Below are 24,897 nucleotides of genomic sequence, written 5' to 3'. Positions count from 1 at the left end.
ATGTGACGGATCCGGTTTTTACCTGTATCCGACTAGCCGATTGGGAGAGAGAATGGAAAATGCATGCTTAGTTTTAAAAAACGGAATGCGTAGCTGGATTCCATTACAGCAAATGAAGAATGGCGATGGATCCGGCGCTGTCAGTTTTTTCGACGGACACAAGAAATGTTCCTATGTCCGTTTTCTCCGGCCACCGGAAAATGAATTTTCAACGGATCCGGTGGAAAATAGATGAAATGTGAGGCCATCCGTCGCTAATACAAGTCTATGAGGAAAAAACATCCGGCGGCAACTTTTGCAGGATCCGTTTTTTTTCAAAACTCGCTGGATTGTGCCTGACGGCAAAAAACTGATGTGTGAAAGGGGCATTAGCACACCCCAATCCTGGGAAATAAGCGCTGCCAGGTCTTATCCTACATAAGGCAGTAAACCAGTTGATTAGCCGAGCTAAGCAGCAGCATTATGAAGCACTGATTGGGCACATTCTTGGCACTCACACCTTTTTAGTGGGGCATTACATTCAGTATATGACACTGGGACAATGAGGAGGCAGTGGGCTACGGCACCCAGTCAGAGGTGGCCATGCCAGCTAGGATGTCCGGGTAACTCCATACATGTGTGGCCACCTCCTAATTCAGCCTCCCTCTGGATATGACAGATTGCGCTCAGTCTCACCAGGTTGAGGGACCACCATGCTGGAGATAAGTGTGACCCCACAGGTGGGACCATGTCTTCACACAGACCTTATTTCATATAGTAAAAGAAAACCGTATACAACTCCTCTCTAACCCATCCTAATATAAGCAGTATTGGCGGCAGCCCTGTGCGGCATAAACCACCTATTTTAGCCCTTTACATCAATAGAACGTAAAAAAACTTCAAAAGAAATTCTTGAAATACACAAGCAACCTTATTACTGCTTGCAGCTCCAGAGCAGCCATGACGCTTCCTCAGGGTACAAGAATCCAGGATGAAACAGTGCATTCAACTGCAGACAAGGCCGTCCGTCAGTGGCACGGACGCTGAATGGAGCAAGCACGACCATGTGGGAAAACACCTTTAAACAAACCATGTTCCAGTTGCACATAGACGCAACGTACAGATCCGGTGTCTTCCATTCTCAGTATACTGTAGTATGTAATCTGCCAGTATTACGCCCATACGGTAACGCCATTCACATTCATGGGTTTGCAAAAAATAAATAAAAAAAAAAGCAGCTGCCATACAGAGCCACAGTATTGCATCCAATGTTTGAGGATCCATCGCAGCACTATAACAGGAAAGTGTAAATGCTCGTGTGTATGATTAACAGCTGCTGTAAAAAGCTGATTATATACAGATGACCGGCGAGAAAGAAAATCATTGCACTCTTCTGGCTGAATCTCTGAATGATTGGTTATACACTTGTGTGAACCTGCCCCTTATAGAAGCCTAGCCGTCGATAAAACCTGTGATATTAGCGGATGCTGCAGCCCCCCAGGATGTATTACATGGCACGAGTTCAGACAAATGTCCGGCCATGTACATCACAAATGGCTCAAACAAGAAAATGACCAAGCAACGCGAACGCCAGGATTGCAAGTTTTTTTCCCCCAATCAAAATTATTGTTCTTTTTTTTTTTTATCGGAACAATCAGAAAGTTTCTCTTTTAAGAGCAAAGAATTTGTATTTATTTCCCTAAATTAACCCATCAAGTCCAGCTACAGGAAAGTGATGAAACAAATACCGTAACTTTCCCATCATCACTGGGGGGTTATGGCCCCGGCACTGCGCAGGCTTAAAGGGGGTTCTGATAAAGGACCCAAGGGTCTGATCAGTGGAGGGCCAAGTACAGTGCTCCACCATCTTCACCAAACCCATACTGCTGTGCTCACACAGGGACCCCCGGTCTTGTAGTTGTGAGGGTCCTAGCAGTTACAGCCCACCGATTATAGACATTCTGTGACCATGTGAGACGCTTTGATTACAGGACCCCCTCACCAAGGCCGTGTGCACCCTCACAGCACCTGTGGACATTTTTTCTATAATGCAAATAAATCAAGTATTTTCTACTTAATACGCGTGGGGAAAAAAATGAGATGACGAGCGGGCGACAAATGTGTGGCAGCAAAATTCAGCCTCCGATTCTTTGAAACATCCCCGGCCCGTGTAAACATGGCCGGAGGCTTTACCTGTCACTTCCTTACACAACCCTAGGAGACGGGTCTTTATTGTGAAAGATTACATTCCAGACCGAATACCTGCCATTGTTGGGACTTGCTATGTGTGAGCCGGCCCTTGTGATGATGGGGCCTACCAGTCACTAATGACCGCGCTGATTCCTCACACACTGTTTGCTTCCAACCATGGCAGCATTTCACAGTAGAGGCGCCAGCGTCGGATCTATGCTGCCCGCGGCAGAGCGGCACCAATCAGCTCCTTTTTAGTGGGGTTCCCTCGTCACAGACCGGCCGGTAAGCTCCCTTCACTCCTGGGGAGCACATTTTTCATTTTTGCTCTTCTGGTTTTTTTTTTCCCCCCCTTCAACTTCGGCCAAGAGTCATAACTTTATTATCAACCAACCCACCTGTATGGGGCGGATTTTTTTGAAGAACGAATTGATGTTTCGAATGACACCATTCATTTAATCATATAATTTACTGAAAATGGTAAAAATGTTATGAAATGCATTAGAATTGGGGGAAAAAAAAAGAAGAAAACTTGATCCCGCCGTGGCATTTTGGGTTTGGCCTTTGTAGTGTTCATTGTGCTGTAAATATCGCCTGGTAACATGGTTTTCTATCTCAGTACGATTACAGCGATACCAAATAGGTAAGTTTGTTGTTTTACTTAAGTGGTGAAAAAGTTTGTAAAAAATATATATATATATATATATATATATAAAATAAATTTGGTTTGTGCCACTATTTTCTGAATCCTATAGCCTTTTTATTTTCCAGTCAATGGACTTGTGTGAGGGCCTGTTTTCGGGATGGCCGGCTGACTAAAGGTACCGTCACACTAGGCGATATCGCCAGCAATCCGTGACGTTGCAGCGACCTGGATGGCGATATCGCTGTATTTGACACGCAGCAGCGATCTGGATCCCGCTGTGAAATTGCTGGTCGCTGCTAGAAGGTCTGCACATTATTTGGTCGCTAGGTCGCCGTGTATCGCCGTGTTTGACAGCAAAAGCGACGATACCAGCGATATTTTACACTGGTAACCAGGGTAAACATCGGGTTACTAAGCGCAGGGCCGCGCTTAGTAACCCGATGTTTACCCTGGTTACCAGCGTAAAAGTTAAAAAAACAAACAGCACATACTCACCAGCGCGTCTCCCAGCCTCTGCTTCCTGACACTAAAGCGCCGGCCCTAAACTGAAAGTGAAAGCACAGCGGTGACGTCACCGCTCTGCTGTTAGGGCCGGAGCTCAGTCAGCGTCAGGATGCAGAGGCTGGGGGACGCGCAGGTGAGCATGTACTGTTTGTTTTTTTAACTTTTACGCTGGTAACCAGGGTAAACATCGGGTTACTAAGCGCGGCCCTGCGCTTAGCAACCCGATGTTTACCCTGGTTACCCGGGGACCTCGGCATCGCTGGTCGCTGGAGAGCGGTCTGTGTGACAGCTCTCCAGCGACCACACAGCGACGCTGCAGCGATCGGCATTGCTGTCGCTATCGCTGCAGCGTCGCTTAATGTGACGGTACCCTAACACTTTTTGTGGGATACGACAGTTTGAAATCTTTGTATTGCAATGTTTCATTTGTAATCATGGCGTTTACTGAGTTGGTTACAGTAATTCATTTTACCATTTCAGAGAACGGACTTTTACGGACGCTGTGACTCCAAATATGTTTTTATCCTACTATATAATTGTCTAAGGGTCACTTCCGTCTCTGTCTGTCTGTCTGTCTCGGTTATTCATTGGTCGCGGCCAGGGCCGTATTTAGAGTTTCTGCTGCCCTAGGCACTTTTCGTGCTGCCTTCCCCATTGGTATGACTAATGCAGATACTGTCGGCAGTGACTTAGGCTACTTTGACATCAGCAATTTTTGCCATTTGCGGCAGATCCAGCAGTTTTTCTGCATCTTCCACGTAACAGATCACTTACGGCAACACTGTGTTCGGCCTCATTCGTTCAGTATGGGACTTGCGGACATATGCGGCACTTGCCATGATCCGGCTAGCAGTGTTTTTTTGTCTCACCACAAGTGCCACACATGTCCACAAGTAGCCATCACTACCTGTCCCTGCACCTTGCTAGCTCATCCCCAACCATCCCTCTGATCGAAAACTACACTATAAAGCTTTAGAAAAAAAAATAAATTATTAACTGACATATTCCTCTGATAATGAGGGCTCCAGGCTACGGTGTAGACTGGGACGGGCAGTCTCTGAGTCTCCAATCTCTCCCCCTCGCTGCTCTTATCACGCCCCGCTGGGCGTTATCATTTTTTCTTTTCTCGCCCCCCATGTTAAAATTCCCACCTCCTCCTCAAAGTATGACGCGCAGCCGGACGTCAGTTCCGGTCCGGAGCATTGTGGGGGCTTATCAGGTGTACGGGCCAGCTTCAATATGAGCACTGTGCGTGCGCCTGGACCCAGACCGTACAGCCCATACACCCGCAGGGGTATGTTAGGGGCAGCTGGAGAATCCTGCACCTTGGGGTACACAGACTCCAGAGACACCAGCAGCTTTAAAAATGTTTAATCTTTCTAATGGTATTTTAGCAGCAGCTCTCTTAATCTGATGAATTTGTATGGCATAACTGAGTATAGCTAGGAGAGTCTCCCTTATTATTAAAACATAACTTTTAATACAACACTAAAATCATGGACAAAAAGACACAAAGAAAACCACGTGTATAAAGTGCTCCAGATAAAAAATGGTTGGTCTCACCATTGTAGTAGACATTTTCATAGGAAGGGGAGGGATAGGACTGAAATAATTCTCTTGACTCCCTGTCGTGCTGCTGTCTCCTGACACTGTGGGAGCCGCGGCTCTGACCGGCGGGGAGGATTTCACCGCCGATCAGAAGCGGTGTTTGCTGCGCTGTCATGCATATGACAGCGTGTCAAACACTGCAATGTCGGGTCCGCTCTGCTGGATGACAGGCTGCATGGACGCATCATGCAGCCTGCCATCTGGAGGTAGCAGAGCCGAGTGTGAGGTCACATCCGGCTCTCCTTGACATTTCTGCAGCAAATACGCTGCAAGAAAAGTCAACCTGCGTATTTGCAGCATTTTTTCACCATCCATTCAGTCAGTCAATGGGTGAAAAACACTGAAAGAAGTGACATGCTCTATGCCAAAAAAAGCACAAAGTGCTGATCACACAAAAACCCAATGTGTGTGCATGAGATTTCTGAAATCGCATAGGCTTTGCTGGTGCTGTAAAAAAGCAGCTGAAAATTATAATAAAAAAAGCAGCAAAAACACCCAGTGTGAACTTACGCTAAAACATTACTAATAAGGCTGTGTTCACATGTTGTATTTTTGCAGGGGTTTTTGCTGCTTTTTTAAAGGTAAGGTACCGCGTTTGTAGATCATTAATAAATCACTGTAATGTAGCATAACATGCTGCTATAACCAAGTTTTAAATGCATGCGAAACAGATTTCGTGTGTTATGTGTGTTTAAAGAAGGAACTGGGGGCTGACATCTTGGTTTTGCAGCAGTAGCAGGGCACTAACAGTGTCATTTTACAGCACCCCATGGACATAGGAGATAATAGACCGGCGCTGACCCTATCTATAACATTGGAGAGGTGTTAGCAGTGAGCTGGGCACGCCTCTGTGGGCTGCACAGCTCACTGCTGTAGGTGTCACTAGCAGCCATTTTATTATAGCCCAGTGCTCTCTGCCCAGCTCCACTTACTCTCTATCACAGGAGAGATGTGCACTGCCCCTCTGTACTCCAGGCACTGGGCAGACATCCTCTGCCCCTCACATGCTGCCCTGTGTGCTTCTCCTGCTGTGTCTCCGCCTCCCCCCTCACACACAGACCCTCATTCCCAGCCTGCAGAGAGGTGACACCTGACACCTCTCTCTGCCATACAATGTATCTCTCCTCCCTCCACAATGCCCGGCCATTCACTGCAGACCTGGAGCTCCTTCTTATCTTACTGAGGGATGAGTCACAGACAGCTCTGCACAGACAATGCTGCTCCATACACACCACATAAACTAACTGTGCTTCTGATGCAGTAACTGCTGGTGATAGCACACACAAAATGGCTCTGCCCTGTGATGCTGCTCTTCATTCTGCCCCAGGGATATTAGACCACCCAAAAGGGGAGGGAAATGCTGATGTCAGCAGTTACTGCCCAGATTTTCCAGCTAACAGTAAAGCTGGTAAGTCTCACTTTAGCTGCTTGAGGTCTAAAACGGAAAATGCTCCCCCTAGTGGTCAATATATATATTTGTAAGAAAAGATATAATATTTTTCATATAGAAATGTTTGCAAACAGTGCAAACATTGCATTAATACATTTTATTTACTATTTTAAGCTTAATTTCACAAAAAAACAAACTACAAGAAAACTGGTGGCACCTTCCCTTTAAGCAAGTTTTAAGCTGCGTTTTACAGTATCAGGAAAGTGTATGAGATTTCAGAAATCTCATGCACACACTTTGGTTTTATTTCACTGACTGATTTGGAAAACTACTGTGTTTTTAAAAACTGCAACATGTCACTTTCAGCGGTTTTTATGCCTTTGTTTAAAAATACAAAAAAAAAAATGCTGAAAGTAACATGCTGCACTTTTTAAAAACGCAGCAAAAATCTCAAGTAGCAGTTTTTGGTGCAAAAACCTGCAAGTTAAATCAGACTTTTTTGGGGAGGTGGAGGGGCACAAAACTTTAGCAACATGCACGAGAGACAACAAAAACTGCTTTTTGTAAGCAGCTTAAATGCAGCTTTAAATTTGCATTAAAAAAAATGCAATATGTGAACATAGACTAACAGTGCCATACATCCCGTCCCCACTATGTACAGCGCTGCCTAAAAGAAAATAGTAGACAAGCTGCTAAGTATCAGAAATGTCACATTAACAATCAGTCATAAATGCTGACAACCCCACATGTAGGTGCAGACCGTATGCCAGGGTAGTGTCAGTGCCATTCTGGATAGCAGGGCTCATATTGGAGCTGTCTAGGACCTTTTAGGGACCACCTAGTATTATCCCCCATAGTGACCCCTACATGACAGGCGGTAGACCATCTGCTGACAGCACAGTGACATGATGAAGGTGCCAGGACTTGCAGGCATTGCTGGGACCATGGCATCCCCTGGAGGTGCACAGAGCAGTATCAGCCCCCATTCCTCCCCCAAGACGTTTCACACATCATTACCTTTTTCTCCAACACAGACTCCTTTGATCAGTGTGAGTGCTCCACGGCTATACCGCCCGATCACAGAGCAGCCCCGAGCCCCTGCCCTTACACTATCCACGTCCCGGTAAAGAGAAGGCTGGCAGCGTGACGGGCAGGATCACCCAGCCTGGATTCCTGGAGAGAGGCATGCACGGGCCAAGGCTGCGCTGCCGTGCTGACCGCTGTCCTGGGCTTCAGCACTTCACAGTACATTGCCGGGATCCAGGTGGAGGCTTCTCCCATTAACTCCAGAAGTTTCAGCTGCTCTTCCCCCACCGCCAGCCGCTCGCAGGTCCCGATGGGCAGAGGGCTTCAGCCTTTCCGATCCCCGGGTCAAGGCACCAGCAGTCCGGCCGGGGTACAGCAGAGGGACGTGATCCAGGATGTGATCCCCAGCAGCCAAAATACTGAGGTGGGCGGGTGGACTGTCAGGCACAGGCAGAAACTGAACTTGGCGCCTCAGCGAGGAGGGGGCGGGGCCTATGATGTGATGTGTTTCCGCTTCTGGCTCCCCGTGCAGTACATTTAACTGCGCGGGATCCGAGACCCGCAGCAGCCAGAAGATGTAGGTGGCAGGAGGGAGATGTTAGATGGGCGGGCAAGCCCCGTTCCATTGAAAAAAAAAAAAACGAAAAAAAAAACAACAAACCTTGTTCAGGTGCCCCCCCCCACATCCTGCCGCCCTAGGCACGTGCCCTCATGTGCCTAGTGGTAAATACGGCTCTGGTCACGGCCACTGTCGGTCATGGAATCCAAGTCGCTGATTGGTCGTGGCAAAACGCCCACGACCAATCAGCGACGGCCACAGTCCGGCGGCAATATAGCCAGTCTTTCCTCCCTGCAGTCAGTGCCCGCTCCATACTCCCCTCCAGTCACCAAGTCAGCCCTCACACAGGGTTAATGCCAGCATTACCGGAGCGCGGTATAACGCACTCCGGTTACACAGCTATTAACCCTGTGTGACCAAGTTTTTACTATTGATGCTGCGTATGCTGCATCAATAGTAAAACGATCTAATGTTACAAATAATAATAATAAAAAAAAACAAAACGTTATTCTCACCCTCCGACGTCGCGCCCTGTCCGCCGGCAGGTTCCGGATGCTATGGGAGAAGGACCTGCCATGACGTGACGGTCATGTGACCGCGACGTCATCACAGGGCCTGCGCGAGGACCTGCTATTACGTCACGGTCATGTGACTGCGACGTCATCACAGGGCCTGCGCGAGAAGGACCTGCCATGACGTCACGGTCATGTGACCGCGATGTCATCACAGGTCCTGCGCTGATCGTCATACCAACCTTGGGACCGGAAGCTGCCGCGTGCAACGCACACAGGAGCCAGGACTAAGGTGAGTATATGTTTATTTTTTATTTTATGTCGCTGGGCAATATACCACGTGGCTGGGCAATATACCACGTGGCTGGGCAATATACCACGTGGCTGGGCAATATACCACGTGGCTGGGCAATATACCACGTTACCGATGCGTTAGAATCGGGCCACCCGCGATCAGGTGTATTTCCATGGAGTGGAAGCTTGTGAGCAGGATCTTGGTATCTGTTGATTTATGTGATTATTGTTATGCTGTAATGTTTATTATCTGTACAAGACCCCTCAGAAATGGAAAGCGCTGCGGAATATGTTGGCGACAAACTATAATAATAATTTTATTTCTATTATCAAAACAACGATCTTCTGTGAAGTCCAGCCGCAGGCAAAGCTTCCCGGGAGGACAAAACCGGCAGTCATGGGGGGGGGCCTTCGCAGGGTGCACGGCTGAACCATTAACCCCCGGTTTACCGTAGCCCCAGAGGAAGAAGCATACCGGCCGTCGCGCTATTTAAATGCCACTGACTGACAACTGCATTTATATAGTTATACAGAAGCGATCAGAGATGGCTCCGGTCCCTGCTGTTACAGACACCGGCTGTGCATCACAGTCCACGGACCTGCGCTATATACGGAGAACAGAGATGGGAAAAGGTTAACAGCCGAATTTCCCATGGAAAGCCTGAGCTGGGATCTACCCAGGAACCATTTCAATAAGGCCAGGTTCAGTCTTTGCTGGGTATGGCCAGTATAAGCCCCAATGGCCGTACTGTGTTAGGGGCACCTCGGCTAATAACATCCCCCCATGGACAACACTTTATCGCTACATATGGCAATAACAATGGCCGTGTGTATACCAACAGCTGAGAGGAAAACACAAATCGTCCATAAACCCAGGAAATCACTCCATGTATGACTCCTGCGATGCAGTCGCCTTATACAGAGGCAGATTCTTTTTCTAGCTGGGGGTCTATTATTAGAAGACAGTGAAGGAGCGGAGGCCCAGAAATAAGCACAGAGCGGTGACCCTGTGGCCAGGCCTTGTAATCGGAGAGGGCGACATGCTGGGGCCTGTGGAGGAGCCGTACACGACACGAGCGCCTCCACCCAGCTATTACTGAGGAGCTCGGGCAGCAGTCACAGCATGGCAGCCGGCTCTGGAGACGCCACGCCTCAGCTGTCTCCCAATATCATGTGTTCCTGTAGGCAGCCCCTCGAAGTTTCATGGCGCTCACTGGCCGCTATAATATTAGAGACCCCTCTGTGACCCGGTGATCACTTCAGAGTAATGGTCGGGACCACTGGCATTAAACACATCCCATTAAGGCTGCTGCCGTCACACCTGTCCTGGTGTCTAGTGTTGGGAGCGAGCTGCAGTACCGGATGCAGCCTGGAGACAGGTGTGGCGCTGTTCCTGGGGTAACCCACCAGCAATCCCTGCTGCCTCATACAGTCCCAGCATAACACCGATCATCTATAACAAGGCCAGGGGGTCAGACATTGTAACTAAATGACAGAAAAATAAAATCTGAGGATCAAGAATGACCCCCATCCCATCGGGGACCCCGCAGCACGGGCTGTTGTCATTAGCAACCACATGACAGCTGGCAGGACGGATGTTGGTTGCTCCTGACAACCGCACCAAACACAGAGCCGACTCCCAGAACAGAGAATAAGCTGTCAGCACCCCAGACATCAAGCCGGGCACGCTGCGCCTTGTAGTGCCACACACCGCAGGACTTAAACTAGTACGTTAGAAGCTACAGTTAACGATTTCATTGCCGGGCCCAGGTAAAACTGCTGCTTCCCACAGCACTGCCAGGGTTAAAAGGGGCCGTGGACGACAACAAGAAGCGCATGAGCTGCGCCTGATCTGTGCCCCCAGCACTAAGCGCCGCAGACCACAACAGTGACTGCAGCCCCCCGAAAACCATGTACCTTCTCCTCATCAGAGACCCGATCCTCGTAGTCTGCCATCTTGGCTGCGAATGGCCCAGCCCCACTGAGAGGAGAGCGCAAAGCATAGCGGGAAGGGAGGGGGAACGTCCGGTCCAAAGCGGAAGCGGGGATACCGAGCGGCCGCCATGTTGGTAGAGGCACACCAGCGTTTATGCCCGACGTTAGTCACTCACTGGCAATGCCCAGCACTGCGCGGTACCTGGCAGTAATGCGGATACAGCGCTGTATAGTGAGGCAGAAGCCGGAGGCTGCAGCACGGGACATAGTGACCGAGCTGTCCCCGGTGGTGAGGGGCTCCAGCTCCACCAATCCCCGGCGCGCTCCGCCTATTCTGCCCCAGTAGCCGGGAGCAGGAAACAACAAACATGGCGGAGTGTGCGGGTGCCGGCTCCGGGCCGCCCCTGCTGACCCGGGTGAAGGGCTGGCTGTGCAGGCACCGGGCGTACGTGTGGCTGCTGCTCCCTGCGGCGGCGCTGCTGCTGCTCTATCACTTCAGAGCGGCGCTCCGCCTGTACGAGGCCGTGCTGAGCGGTGAGTGCTGCGGCCCAGCTGTTACCTAGCAACGGGGGCGCTCCCCTAGTGGGACTACAGCACCCAGCAAGCCTGGAGCCAGAGCGTGGGGCCTACTCTAATGGAGACCACTATATTCGGGGGCTACATGTGCTGTCTGGGGGGCAGACAACAACTGCTGATATTGGAGACGTTGCCCATGGCAACAGGTTCCCTGCCATTCTGTGGTCACATCCCTGGTGGGCTAGGGCAGCGATGCCAGGGCGCCCGCACTGCGCCGTTGTCTGAGGTGTTACTGGTAATGTGTTCATGTGACGCCGGGGCAGAAATGGAGGGGCTTCTGTAATATCTGTAGTCATGGGCCGCTGCTCGTGCCCCCTACAGCTGTAGTCACCCGTCGCACGGACCCTCACAGTCATGGCCAAAAGTTTTGAGGCCAACACAAATTTTGCTTTCACAGTCTCCTACTTCAGTGTTTTTAGATCTTTTAGTCAGATGTTTCTATGGTGGGTAAGGCTGGACTGCGTGGTCGGAGCACTTCCCAAACTGCTGCCTCATACAGCCCTCCATGGATCTCTGACCGCAGTGCCCGGACCGGCTGCAGTCTCCAACCCGAGCGTGAGCACTCGGGAGCGCGTGATCGGGAGACCTGCAGCCGCTCCGTGCAGAGGCACACTGTCAGGATTTTACCTCAGTATTTGCCAAAACCAGGTGAGGAACAATATCATAGTAACAGGTCACCACTTCTGGATCATCACCCACTCCTGGTATTGGCTTACACATACTGAGGTGAGATACTGACCGTGTGAACGTGGCCTTTGACTGATTTGTACAGACCTCTACATAAACCCTTAGGTGGCACTGGGCAGAGGCTAGGGAAGTGCTCTGATCATGCCCGGGGCACTTAAACCTCATTTGTTTTAGTCTTTGCCTGATGAAGAGATGTATGTAGTCTCGAAAGTTTGCAGTTTGTTACCATCTTTTCAGTTAGCCATTAAAAGGTATCAACCACTGAGGACTCTCAATTCTAAATATTTTTCCATGTACATTAAAACACCGATTTACCAGAGCTTGGTCAGTGTGGCAACAGTATTTTTTGCTTATAAAAAAACCCAATAAATGACAAAGAAACACTGGGAAACTGAGCTGTAGTAGCAAGGGGAAAATGTCTCTGATTAAAGGGAACCTGACAGGCCCCCCATGGCCCCAAACCCAGCGGCATTTGTATATTTGTTAAATAGCAGCACTCTGCCTAACCTAACAGCGACCACACAGCGACTTACCAACGATCACGGCCAGGTCGTATCGCTGGTCGTGATCGTTGGTAAATCGCTTAGTGAGACGGGGCCTTAAGGCCACGTTCAGTATGACCTCAGTATTTATAAGTCTACAGAAGTGGTGATGTGTTTCTATTATACGTTTCCTAGGATTATTCCTCTCCTGGTTTTGGCTTAGGGCTCATTTCCACATGCGAGGCACACGTCCGTATCTCGCATGTGGAAACCAAGCTGTGGAGCCGGCACTGCAGAGCGGAGCGTGCGGCCGCATAGGAACACATGGAGCTGCACAGCTCCGCTCCAAAGTGCCGGCGCCAGAGCTTGGTTTCCACATGCGAGATACGGACGTGTGCCTCGCATGTGGAAATGAGCCCTTATACTGAGGTAAAATCCTGACAGTCTGACCGGGGCCTTCCCAGCTCTCTATAGTGTTTGTCACCTAATTACATGTTTTAGCAAAGTCTTTAGAACCTTTACTTTTCATATTCTAATTATCCCTTTGACTGGTCAGTGGGGCGTTGTTTTCTCCAGACTTGTGGTCCCTGTGGCCGTGACAACATTATTCCCAAGAGTCGGCATCTTCGGTATCTCTCGCAGAACGCCCGTCTTTCTTCGTCCACGTCATTGCACCTCCGATACCGGGTGTACGCTTTTCAGCTCCTGAGGCGCACTGCACATGCCCACAATGATGAAGATGGGGTATTTAAAACACATATACGAATGGTGGTGGGTTGGAGGGCATGGGGGACCTGACAGGCTCACTTCAAAGGGAATTTGTCACTAGATTGTTGTCTCTTAATCTGAGAGACAGAGACCATGATTACAGCAATGTGTCACTGGCATAGTGTATATTTGATAAAATCACTTTTATCGTCAGGGGATTAACACTAGAGGACTGGTAAACCTGCTGCCATGTAGTCCTCCATATTACTGAGCTCAGTATAGCCCAGCCTCTACCTACCACTGATTGGCAGCTTTCTGCCTATGCACAGTGTACACAGAAAGCTGTAAATCAGTAGTGTGGTCGGAGTTATACGGAGCTCTGCATTCAGAGACCTGCTAGATCTGCAGCATCAGCCGAGTAAGTGACAATCTGTATCAGTGCTGGAATCAGGGTATCTGCTCCTACATCATGGTGCTATCAGATGGGGTAACAAATCTCAGTGACAGATTCCATTTGTTCCCATAATGAGTTTTTGACTTTATATTTTGTCTGCGTAAAAAACGCAGCGTCTCACAGTTCCAGCAAAGTGGATGGGATTTCTCCACATCTCATGGCCACTCTTTTTTCTTCAGCATGAAGTGACCGGCGGTGCCTGTATGTTATACAGTCCCTGCATGTGGTGCAGGTGTCGCCGAGCCGCGAGACATGCAGCCGCGGGGACTCGGACGTATTATTGGAGCACGCTGAAGACATTCGGTTAGCAGGTGTCGGATAGCACCTTATCTGAGTATGTTTGCTCATCACTGCTCATCAGTGTTTCACCAGTTTTTTGGTCGGGTCCAGACGGGCGTACTACATGGTTTATAGACTGATGACAATATTCAGACTGGGGGACAGCTCTGACCCCAGTTTCCAGCCACATAAGTTAATATAGTGGTCCCTGTATGGATCGGAGCAGCGCGCACAGGCCAGGCTGCCGTCAGTGCTGGCCCAATATATGACTGGCCCATACACTAGGCGAGTTGATAATGACTTGGGGACAAAGATGAACTTGTCTCTTTTCTTTTTTGGGCTTTTGGTCTGAGAAAAACCATGTTCCCGGCCCCATAGCCTGTAATGGGTATGTGCTTTATCTGTGGAAATCCCAGACGTGTGAATGAGGCCTAACCTCAGATAGGGCAGCTTTACACTACAGTTCTTTAGTAGAGATGGGCGAACCCGAACAGTAAAGTTCGGTGTCAAAACCGATAACCTACTGTTCGGGCACGAACATCGAACATGGACTTCACCAGGAAGTCCGTGTTACTGTTTGGGTTCGACCCCCCAAACTCTGGGTGTTTGTCGCGCTGTCAAGCAAACACTGCTTCTGATCAGCGGTAAAATCATTTCCGCTTGTCAGAGAGCTGCGATTCCCATGCTGTCAAAAGATAGTGTGAGCGCTCAGCTGTGATCGGAGGTATAAACTTTACCTTCGATCACTGGTGTTAGCTGATGAGACAACTGCTCCCATCATCCAACATCTGCTGCCGCTAGTAACAGTGAGAGCAGGAGCGGATGGGAGTATTCATCTGCCGCTCCTGCGCTATAAATAATAATACAAAAAAAAACATCATGGGTTCCCTTGTATTTTTGATAACCAGCCAGACAAAACTCAGAGCTGGGGGCTGCAACCTTCAGCTGTCAGCTTCAGCGAGTCTAATTATCAAGAATAGAGGGGTCCCCACGCTGTTTAATTATTTAAATTAAAAAAACGGCGTGGGGTCCCCCCCCATTGTTGACAACCAGCCTTGCTAAAGCTCACAGCTGGGGGCTGGTATTCTCAGGCTGGTAAGGGGTCATGGATATTGCCCCCCATCCCCAGCCTAAAAATAGCAGCCCACACCTGCCCTGATACAACACATCTGCCCAGCTCTTCCCACTTGCCCTGTAGCTGTGGCAAGTGGGGTTCATAATTGTGGGGTTGATGTCACCTTTGTATTGTCAGGTGACATCAAGCCCATGGCTTAGTAATGGAGAGGCGTCTATAAGACACCTATCCATTGCTAATCCTATAATTATATGGTAAATAAAGACACAGCCGGAATAAAGTCCTTTATTTGAAATAAGACTAAACACTTTTTTCCATGTTTATTTAAACGCCTAATTCCAGCGAAGCCCTTGATCTCCTGTTATTAAACTAAAATTATAAAACAACAATATACCCATACCTGTCCGTCGTTCTGTCCCACGCCGTAATCTATGTCTGGGGATAAACAGTTTTCAACCTTTTAACCAAGATGGCGCCAATATAACACTGCCCAGGCTGAAAACTACTGGTGAATGAGCTGCTGGGAACGCAGCCTCAGAGACCGGTGGTGACATCATTGAGGTTACGTCCGGTCACTGAGGCTCCGTTCCCAGCCGGGCTGAACTGCCGTGACCTCGGTGAGATCCCTGCTAGCACGGTCAGAAAAACTCTCATGGTGCTACTGGGGATCTCACCAAGGGGGGCAATATCCATGGCCCCTTACCAGCCTGAGAACACCAGCCCCCAGCTGTGAGCTTTAGCAAGGTTGGTTGTCAAAAATGGGGGGGACCCCACACCATTTTTTACATTTATTTAAATAATTAAACAGCGTGGTGGCCCCTCTGTTCTTGATAATTAGCCTTGCTGACAGCTGAAGGTTGCAGCCCCCAGCTCTGAGTTTTGTCTGGCTGGTTATTAAAATTAGGGGGGAACCCACGCTGTTTTATTTTAATTATTTGCAGCGCAGGAGCGGCAGATGAATACCGCCATCCGCCGCTCCTGCTTTCACTGTTATTAGTGGCAGCAGGTGTCGGCTGATGGGATCAGTAGTCTCATCAGCTGACACCAGTGACCGGAGGTAAAGTTTATACCTCCAATCACAGCGGAAAGAGCTCCCGCTGTCTTTTAACAACATGGGAACCGCGGCTCCCTGACCGGTGGGGAGGATTTCACTTCCAATCAGAAGCGGTGTTTGCCATTCTGTCATGACATCGCAGCAAACACTGGATGTTCGGGCCCCCCCATTAAAGTGATTGGGGTTTGAGTGCGGGTACTGTTCTGGTACCCGAACCCAAACTTTTTGTAACTGTTTGGCCAAACCCGATCATCCAGGTGTCCGCCCATCTCTATTCTTTAGTCATCGATGCATTGGATAATCCCCCACACACTGCTGTGTGCAGATAGCACCCCCGCTGGGATCCTCCAGCCCTCAGTGCTCCTATCTCAGTGCACGGCCCAGTAATGAAGCATACAGGGACGCTGCTCCCGTTGTGGACGTAGTTTAATGTCTATTTCACATTACTGCACAAAGCTCAGTGTGCCCCCTGCTGTTTTATTTTTGATATTGCATCCTTTATGTCTGTCACCAAAATGTTTTTTTTTTCAATGTATATGGCTAATTCTTTTAAAGTGGCGCTGTCGTTCTCAAAGCCGCCTTATGGTATGGTATGCCTGCAAATAGGAGCCTGGCAATCACATGGCATTCACATTCAGCAGTCTCTGGTTAGGGGGTCGGTTTTATTATCAGTGATTTTCTGATATGCAGAAGAGGAAAAAACGGACAGCACGTGGTCAGTACACGGATGACAGCACGTGGTCAGTACACGGATGACAGCACGTGGTCAGTACACGGATGACAGCACGTGGTCAGTACACGGATGACAGCACGTGGTCAGTACACGGATGACAGCACGTGGTCAGTACACGGATGACCACGTGGTCAGTTCACGGACGACAGCACGTGGTCAGTACACGGACGACAGCACGTGGTCAGTACACGGACGACAGCACGTGGTCAGTACACGGACGACAGCACGTGGTCAGTACACGGACGACAGCACGTGGTCAGTACACGGACGACAGCACGTGGTCAGTACACGGACGACAGCACGTGGTCAGTACACGGACGACAGCACGTGGTCAGTACACGGACGACAGCACGTGGTCAGTACACGGACGACAGCACGTGGTCAGTACACGGACGACAGCACGTGGTCAGTACACGGACGACAGCACGTGGTCAGTACACGGATGAGAGCACGTGGTCAGTACACGGACGACAGCACGTGGTCAGTACACGGATGACAGTGTGTGCGGTCAGTGCTTTTCACGGATCTACATACTTGTAGGGTAATTCTGATCTGTGACCTAGATCAAAAACAGATGTCGTTTTAATTATTATTTCTCTTTTGGTGACCGCGTGGTCCACATGGATAGAACAAGTATGGGGACTCTGGCCTCCATCATGGAGCACATGCCTGTTCCAGTCTGTGGGGTTGTTAATATGTTTGGGGTTTTTGCAGTTGGAGACAGGTCTGGTTACGGATCTGAATTGCCCATACACATGGGTCTGTGAGAATCATGATCACGAATGTGATCAGCGTGCAGTCCGGGACTAGTAGTGCCATGGATAGGTGACGCTTTGTAATTTTCTTTTATTTATCCATACATGAAAATCACTGATTGTAAACACTGACAAATGGACCAGCACTAATGAGCCTCAAATCCAAAGCATCGGTGAAGCTTGGACTGTGCGACCTTGGGGCTCATTCAGACATCAGATTTTCTCATGCTTTTCAGATACCACTTGTACCTATGACGGCCTATGTCCGATCTTTTCCTCTGACTAAGGCTGGAGTCACACACAATGTATAAAAAATCTGTCCGATTTTGTCTGCTGAGAATCGCACAAATGTTCTCCGTATGGTGATCCGTATCTCATCCGTGTGCAATGTCAGGATGCGTTTTTTTTCTCAAAAAAGTATCCGTGTGCCATCAGTATCTCATCCCCGTATGGTGAGATTTTCTCACACACTTGCAAAATGAGCAAATAATGGCTGAGCCTTTCCTGTCACCTGCCCAATGCCTGAGAATTTCTTGCAAGTCACACTGATGGTCCGTGTGTAATCCGTATTTTTCTCGCCCCCATAGACTTGCATTGGCGTTTCTCAGCTGAGATACGTGGACAATCGTAGCATGCTGCCATTTCACGCGCAGCTATAATACGGACGAGAGAAAAACAGAAGATGTGAGCTGCCCTATAGAGAAATACTGGTCAGAGTGCTATGCGATTTTTTTTATCGCATAGCACTCGTCCGTATTACAGACTAGTGTGACTCCGGCCTGAGAGTGAGGAGAGCTGAGACATAAATGTTCCAGATCAGTGCGGACTGAGACAGCGGAAAGGCTGAAAACACTCTGTGGCCGCCCTCCCCCCGCTTCGCATCCCTGTTCCACAGCGCATGGACTGTACACTGGTGCCATCTGCGTGCTGTGTCTGATTTTCACAGACTCCTAGATTTGTATGGGTCATTTTGATCTGTGACTCCAATCAAAATAGGATATGTCTCGGTGATTAATTTGCGGGCATGCGGTCTGCAAAAAACAGACATGTGAATGGAACCATAGACTTTACCATACGGATAGAACACGTACACAAAAAACGGATGTCTGAATGAGGCCTTAGTGTGTTTTTATTATATGTTTTTTATATAATATAGCATTTTTAAATCTGTTTTTGGTCTTAAGTGATACTGTGGAAACTGTGAATTAGAAAGGATTCTCAGGGGTACTATAGAGTCCTGTAATAATCCATAGCGGACGTTGCTTTACAGACATGAGCACCCTAATACCACAGTGACCGCTACATAAGACCTGCAGGGTTGGGTCACTCGGGTGGCGCATGGGCACAGATGTTCTGTAGGGGGGAAATGGTTGTCATGCCAGTTTGCCACACTATGTCCGTACTCGGTCCTCATTTGGGAATCACCGATGTTACTGTATACCTTGCACATGACTAGTGTGTCCATGCACCAATATGGTACAGCAAAATAGCACGCCATCTATCTCTATAACTTAGCTGTACAATCTTTGAATTTACACAGTTTTCGAACTCCACTTTTTTTTTTAATGTTACATAGTTATTAATAATAATAATAATAATTTTTTTTATATAGTGCCAACATTTTCCGCAGCGCTTTACAGTTTAACAGTTTCAAACACAACAGTCATAGGTAACAACGTTAACAATACAGTAATAAAGCAAAATAAGACGACCCTGCTCATGAGAGCTTACAATCTACAATGAGGTGGGGGAGATACAAAATACAGGTGTGTATTTACAATGATGTATTTACAATGATGATCCAGCCATCTTCAGGGGGTGGGGGGTAGATGGAGATAGTGAATGGGCTACACACAAACATAAAATGACTTTGATTAGTTAATGTGGTAGGCAGCTCTGAACAAATGTGTTTTGAGCGAGCGCCTAAAACTATGCAAGTTGTGGGTGGTCCTAATATCTTGGGGTAGAGCATTCCAGAGGATTGGCGCAGCACGGGAGAAGTCTTGGAGTCGGGAGTGGGAGGTGCGGATTAGTGCAGAGGTTAGTCAAAAGTCGTTTGCAGAGCGCAGTGGTCGGCTAGGCCGATAGACAGAAATGAGGGAGGAGATGTAAGGGGGTGCCGCACTGTGGAGAGCTTTGTGGGTGAGAACAAGTACTTTGAATTGTATTCTGTAATGAATGGGCAGCGAGTGTAACGACTAGCGAAGAGAGGACACGTCCGAGTAACGATTAGCCAGATGGATGACCCTAGCTGCCGCATTAAGGATAGACTGGAGAGGGGAAAGTCGAGTAACAGGGAGGCCAATTAGTAGAGCGTTACAGTAGTCCAGGCGGGAGTGGATTAGGGCAACAGTGAGAGTTTTTGTTGTCTCCATGGTGAGAAAAGGGCGGATTCTGGAGATGTTCTTTAGGTGTAAGCGGCACGAGCGGGCAAGAGATTGTGGGAGGTGAGGGAGAGATCGGAGTCAAACATAACACCCAGACAGCGCACCTGCTGCCGGGGTGTTATTATGGTGCCACCCACGGAGAGGGAAATGTCAGATTTAGGGAGGTTAGTAGAAGGCGGGAGCAGAAGAAGTTCAGTTTTGGAGAGGTTGAGTTTCAGATAGAGAGCGGACATGATGTTGGAGACTGCAGACAGACAGTCAGTGGCGTTCTGTAGTACAGCGGGGGTAAGGTCAGAGGATGGCGTGTATAGTTGTGTGTCATCAGTGTAAAGATGGTACTGAAAGCCAAATCTGCTGATGGTCTGTCCAATTGGGGCTGTGTAGAGGGAGAAGAGAAGGGGGCCAAGGACTGAGGCCTGAGGTACCCCAACAGTGAGAGGAAGAGGAGACGAAGTGGAGCCAGAGAACAGAACACTGAAGGAGCATTCAGAAAGGGAGGAGAACCAGGAGAGAGCAGTGTCCTTAATGCCTAGTGACTGGAGCCTAGAGAGTAGGAGAGGGTGGTCAACAGTTTCGAAAGCTGCAGAGAGGTCGAGGAGAATGAGCAGAGAGTGGTCACCATTACATTTTGCTGTCAGAAGGTCATTGGTCACCTTGATGAGTGCAGTTTCTGTCGAATGTAGGGGGCGGAAACCGGACTGTGAAGGGTCTAGGAGGGAATGAGTGGAGAGGTAACGGGTAAGGCGGGAGTAGATCAGGCGCTCCAGGAGTTTTGAGATGAAGGGGAGATTGGAGACCAGTCTGTAGTTGTTTGTGCATGATGGGTCAAGGGTGGGTTTTTTAGTAATGGAGTAATGATAGAGTGTTTGAAGGAGGAGGGGAAAATGCCAGAGGAGAGGGAGAGATTAAAAATTGTAGTTAGGTGAGTTGTGACGACTGGAGAGAGAGACTGGAGGAGGTGTGAGGGAATGGGGTCGGTGGTGCATGTAGTCGGAAGAGGAGAGGAGCTTGGAGACTTCTTCTGTGATGGGATCGAATGTAGAAAGTGAGCCAGGGGAGATGCAGGGAGGAATGGGAGTCATTGCACTTGGTGTCTGGGAGCGGATTTCCTGACGGATATTGTCTATTTTCTCTATAAAGTGGGAAGCCAGGTCATCAGCACAAATGTCTGTGATAGTGTCTTTTGCTTTTGGCCTGAGGAGGGAGTGAAAGGTGTTAAAAAGTTTCTTGGGGTTGTTGGATAGTGAGGAGATCAGGTTGGTATAGTAGGTCTGTTTGGTGAGGTGAAGGGCAGAGTTATAGGTTCTTAACATAAATTTGAAGTGTGTGAAGTCTTCTGGTGTGCGAGTTTTCCTCCATAAGCGATCAGCACACCTAGAGCATCGCTGGAGAAATCGGGTTTGCGATGTGAGCCAGGGCTGTTTTACTCTGTGTTTGGAGGTTCTGAGGGTGAGGGGAGCTACTTGGTCTAGGGTGCTTCTAAGAGTGTCATTGAAGTGATGTACAGCCAGATCAGGACATGAAAAAGAAGAGATTGAAGACAACGATGAGTGTAGGGAGTCTGAAAGTGTATGAGGGTTAATGGCTTGTAGATTTCTGAATGTGTGATAGGTAGGAGTGTGCTGGGGTGGGCGAGGAATTGTGAGTGTGAAGGAGAGAGTGTTGTGGTCAGAGAGGGGAAGCGGTGAGTTATCTAGGTAGGAGATTGAATATATTAAGGTTGAAGGAAGACTTTAAGTCCATCTAGTTCAACCCATAGCCTAACCTAACATGCCCTAACATGTTGATCCAGAGGAAGGCAAAAAAAAAACCATGTGGCAAAGAGTAAGCTCCACATTGGGGAAAAAAAATTCCTTCCCGACTCCACATACGGCAATCAGACTAGTTCTCTGGATCAACGCCCTATCAAGGAATCTAGTGTATATACCCTGTAACATTATACTTTGCCAGAAAGGTATCCAGTCCCATCTTAAATTTAAGTAATGAATCACTCATTACAACATCATACGGCAGAGAGTTCCATAGTCTCACTGTTCTTACAGTAAAGAATCCGCGTCTGTTATTATGATTAAACCTTCTTTCCTCCAGACGTAGAGGATGCCCCCTTGTCCCTGTCTCAGGTCTATGATTAAAAAGATCATCAGAAAGGTCTTTGTACTGTCCCCTCATATATTTATACATTAACATAAGATCACCCCTTAGCCTTCGTTTTTCCAAACTAGCCCCAAGTGTAATAACCTATCTTGGTATTGCAGACCCCCAGTCCTCTAATAACCTTGGTCGCTCTTCTCTGCACCCGCTCTCCTAATTGCAAGCATTCTGTTTAGCGAAGATTGTTTACTAAATTTTTTTCCTTCCACTTTTGTGGCCAGAAAACATGCAACATTTTGAAATAACCACAAAATGAATGAATGAGATTTTTTTTTACCTACAGTGCATTTTTTTTTTATGCATTAGTTCTCTTTGCGTTTTTTCCCCCTTTTATCTCAGTGAGGCGGAACAGCCACAACAGAAGGCACTTCTGACAATTCCTTGCATTTTTTTTACTAAAGAAAGAACACTAGATGCGAACATTTTCTATGGCCTTATTTCCACATTGCATAAAAGCTTTGTTTTTCTGTGTGGAAAGTTCAAAATGGGTGTTAGGTCAAAGACAGTGGATGTGATCTCATGAAAGCTCCTAGAAGGGAAAGAAACAACATTTTCCAAATGGTAACATTGCCCAAGGGTCTTTTTATGAGGCCAGATACCGTATATTGCCTATAACCAGTGCTGGTCAATGATATTATTAATTTTTAAAGCCTCATTAGTTCAATGGTCCTGTACATGTGAAAAAGGGTTGATATACAAAACACATATATAAATTTTAATTAACAAGCGAACAGTGTCAGACTGGTACAGAATGGAAGAGGACCCGGTCCTTATGGGACTACAAATGACCGGGTAATGGGTGACGAAGGCAGTAGTTCGAGGATTGCAGCACTCTGGGTGGCAGTGATGTGACAGTGGGGTCATTGCAGGCTTTCCTGAAGAGATGACTTTTCAGGCTCCGTCTGAAGGTTCCAAATACAGGAGACAATCGGACATTTTGGGGTACTGAATTCCAGAGAATGGGGGTTGCTTGGGAAAAACCTTAGAGGCAATTGAGTGATGAAGGTAGGAGAGAAGAAGGTCTTGTGAGGACCAAAGATTATTATTCCGTTTGTCTCATATAATAAGTTATCTGAGGAAGAAGTTGGATCAACTCCAAAACGAGTAATACAATAAAAACTTCATAGAACTGACCTTGGACATCTTCCTTCCACTGGCAGCGCTCGGGATATCCTGCAAGTTTTTTCTGATTTTCATATGAAGATTACATTATAGATTATTGTCCGTTAGCTTTGATGGTTAGGAAGTTGTTAGTAATTTTGGTTAGGGCAGTTTCAGTGGGGTGGTGGGGACCGAAGCTGGATTGTAGGTTGTTGAAGAGTGAGTAAGGGTACCGTCACACAGTGAAATTTTCATCGCTACGACGGCACGATTCGTGACGTTCTAGCGATATCGTTACGATATCGTTGTGTCTGACACGCTACTGCGATCAGACATCACGCTGAGAATCGTACGTCGTAGCAGATCGTTTGGAACTTTCTTTCGTCGCTTGATCACCCGCTGACATCGCTGGATCGTTGTGTGTGACACCGATCCAGCGATGTGTTCGCTTGTAACCAGGGTAAACATCGGGTAACTAAGCGCAGGACCGCGCTTAGTAACCCGATGTTTACCCTGGTTACCAGCGTAAACGTAAAAAAAACAAACAGTACATACTTACATTCCGGTGTCTGTCCCCCGGCGTCTCAGCTTCTCTGCACTGTGAGCGCCTGCCGGCCGGAAAGCGAGCTCGGCGGTGACGTCACCGCTCTGCTTTCCGGCTATGGTGCTTACACAGTGCAGAGAAGCAGAACGCCGGGGACAGACACCGGAATGTGAGTATGTACTGTTTTTTTTTTTTTTACGTTTACGCTGGTAACCAGGGTAAACATCGGGTTACTAAGAGCGGCCCTGCGCTTAGTAACCCGATGTTTACCCTGGTTACCCGGGGACTTCGGCATCGCTCCAGCGCCGTGATTGCAAAGTGTGACCGCAGTCTACGACGCTGGAGCGATAATCATACGACGCTGCGACGTCACAGATCGTGCCGTCATAGCGATGAAAATGGCACTGTGTGACGGTACCCTTAGATGAGAGGTCTCAGGAGGAAAGTTCAACGTGGACATAATGGGATTAATGATATGGGGTGATACAGCAGCTGAATGTAGAGGTTGGATTAAGTGATGGCTTCTTCATGATGGACATAATTGTTGCATGTTTGAAAGAAGGGAAGACAGCAGAAGTTAATGGTAGGATGAAACACTGGGTTAGGGCTGGTATATACAAGATGGTGAGGTTGTAGAGGAGGTGGGATGGGTTAGAGTCAAGTGCACAAGTGGTGCGGTATGATTTGGCAAGAAAATTAGTAAACTTTTCTTTGGTTATAGGGAAGGGCATTGGGTCTGTTCTATGGAAGCGTTGTGGTAGTTGAACACTAAAGCTGATGTGATCGCTCTGGTTTTTGAAAAGTGAGGCAAAGTCTTCTGCAGAAATAAGGGATGTGAGAAGGGACAGTGATGGCTGAAGAAGGGAATTGAAAGTGCTGAATAATTGTTTAGTGCTGTGTGATAGAGAATATCCGAGAGTTATGAAGTATTCCTATTCAGCCAAAGTGAAGGCCAAATTGTGAAACTTGTTATGTGATAATTTTAAAGTGTTCCTGTGACTGCTTTTTTTCTCCAGTGCTGCTCTGCTACTCTGGACACTTGTTTTTTTTGTTTTTTTTTAATGAGCTGCTATGCCAAGGTTGTCCATTGATTTGTTGCCTTCAAATTGCAAGAAGTAAATAGATAAAATTACATTTGTTACAAATGTTACATATAGCGGGACCACACAAAGTCCTAGCCTGCCATCAGAGTTGACACCTCGAGGAGTCACCCTGTGCTAAATATGGCTATGCCTTATACTCAACGATAATCACTTAGGCAGTATAGG

General features: G+C 48.0%; 2 protein-coding genes across 4 annotated transcripts in view; one reads left to right on the top strand and one right to left on the bottom strand.

The window, feature by feature from the left end:
* CAPZA1 (capping actin protein of muscle Z-line subunit alpha 1) overlaps positions 1-10,734 on the bottom strand; it is a 67,694-nt gene extending 56,960 nt beyond the window's left edge. The window contains exon 1 of the mRNA XM_077294909.1: positions 10,626-10,734. Within this exon, the coding sequence (XP_077151024.1) occupies positions 10,626-10,664 (39 nt within the window). The 5' untranslated portion in view covers positions 10,665-10,734. The remainder of the gene's footprint in view (positions 1-10,625) is intronic.
* The window catches only part of ST7L (suppression of tumorigenicity 7 like), a 195,671-nt gene continuing 181,184 nt past the window's right edge, over positions 10,411-24,897 (top strand). Inside the window, exon 1 of one of the 3 annotated variants that reach the window (XM_077294908.1) lies at positions 10,411-10,435. In XM_077294908.1, the coding sequence (XP_077151023.1) occupies position 10,435 (1 nt within the window). In that variant the 5' untranslated portion in view covers positions 10,411-10,434. Of the gene's footprint in view, positions 10,436-10,901; positions 11,178-24,897 lie in introns of those variants that run through there. The other 2 variants (XM_077294907.1, XM_077294906.1) reach the window with 2 other exon arrangements.

This window comes from Ranitomeya variabilis, chromosome 3 (genome assembly GCF_051348905.1).
Source record: "Ranitomeya variabilis isolate aRanVar5 chromosome 3, aRanVar5.hap1, whole genome shotgun sequence".
Classification (NCBI taxonomy): domain Eukaryota; kingdom Metazoa; phylum Chordata; class Amphibia; order Anura; family Dendrobatidae; genus Ranitomeya; species Ranitomeya variabilis.
This window is presented reverse-complemented; position numbering and strand designations above follow the sequence as displayed.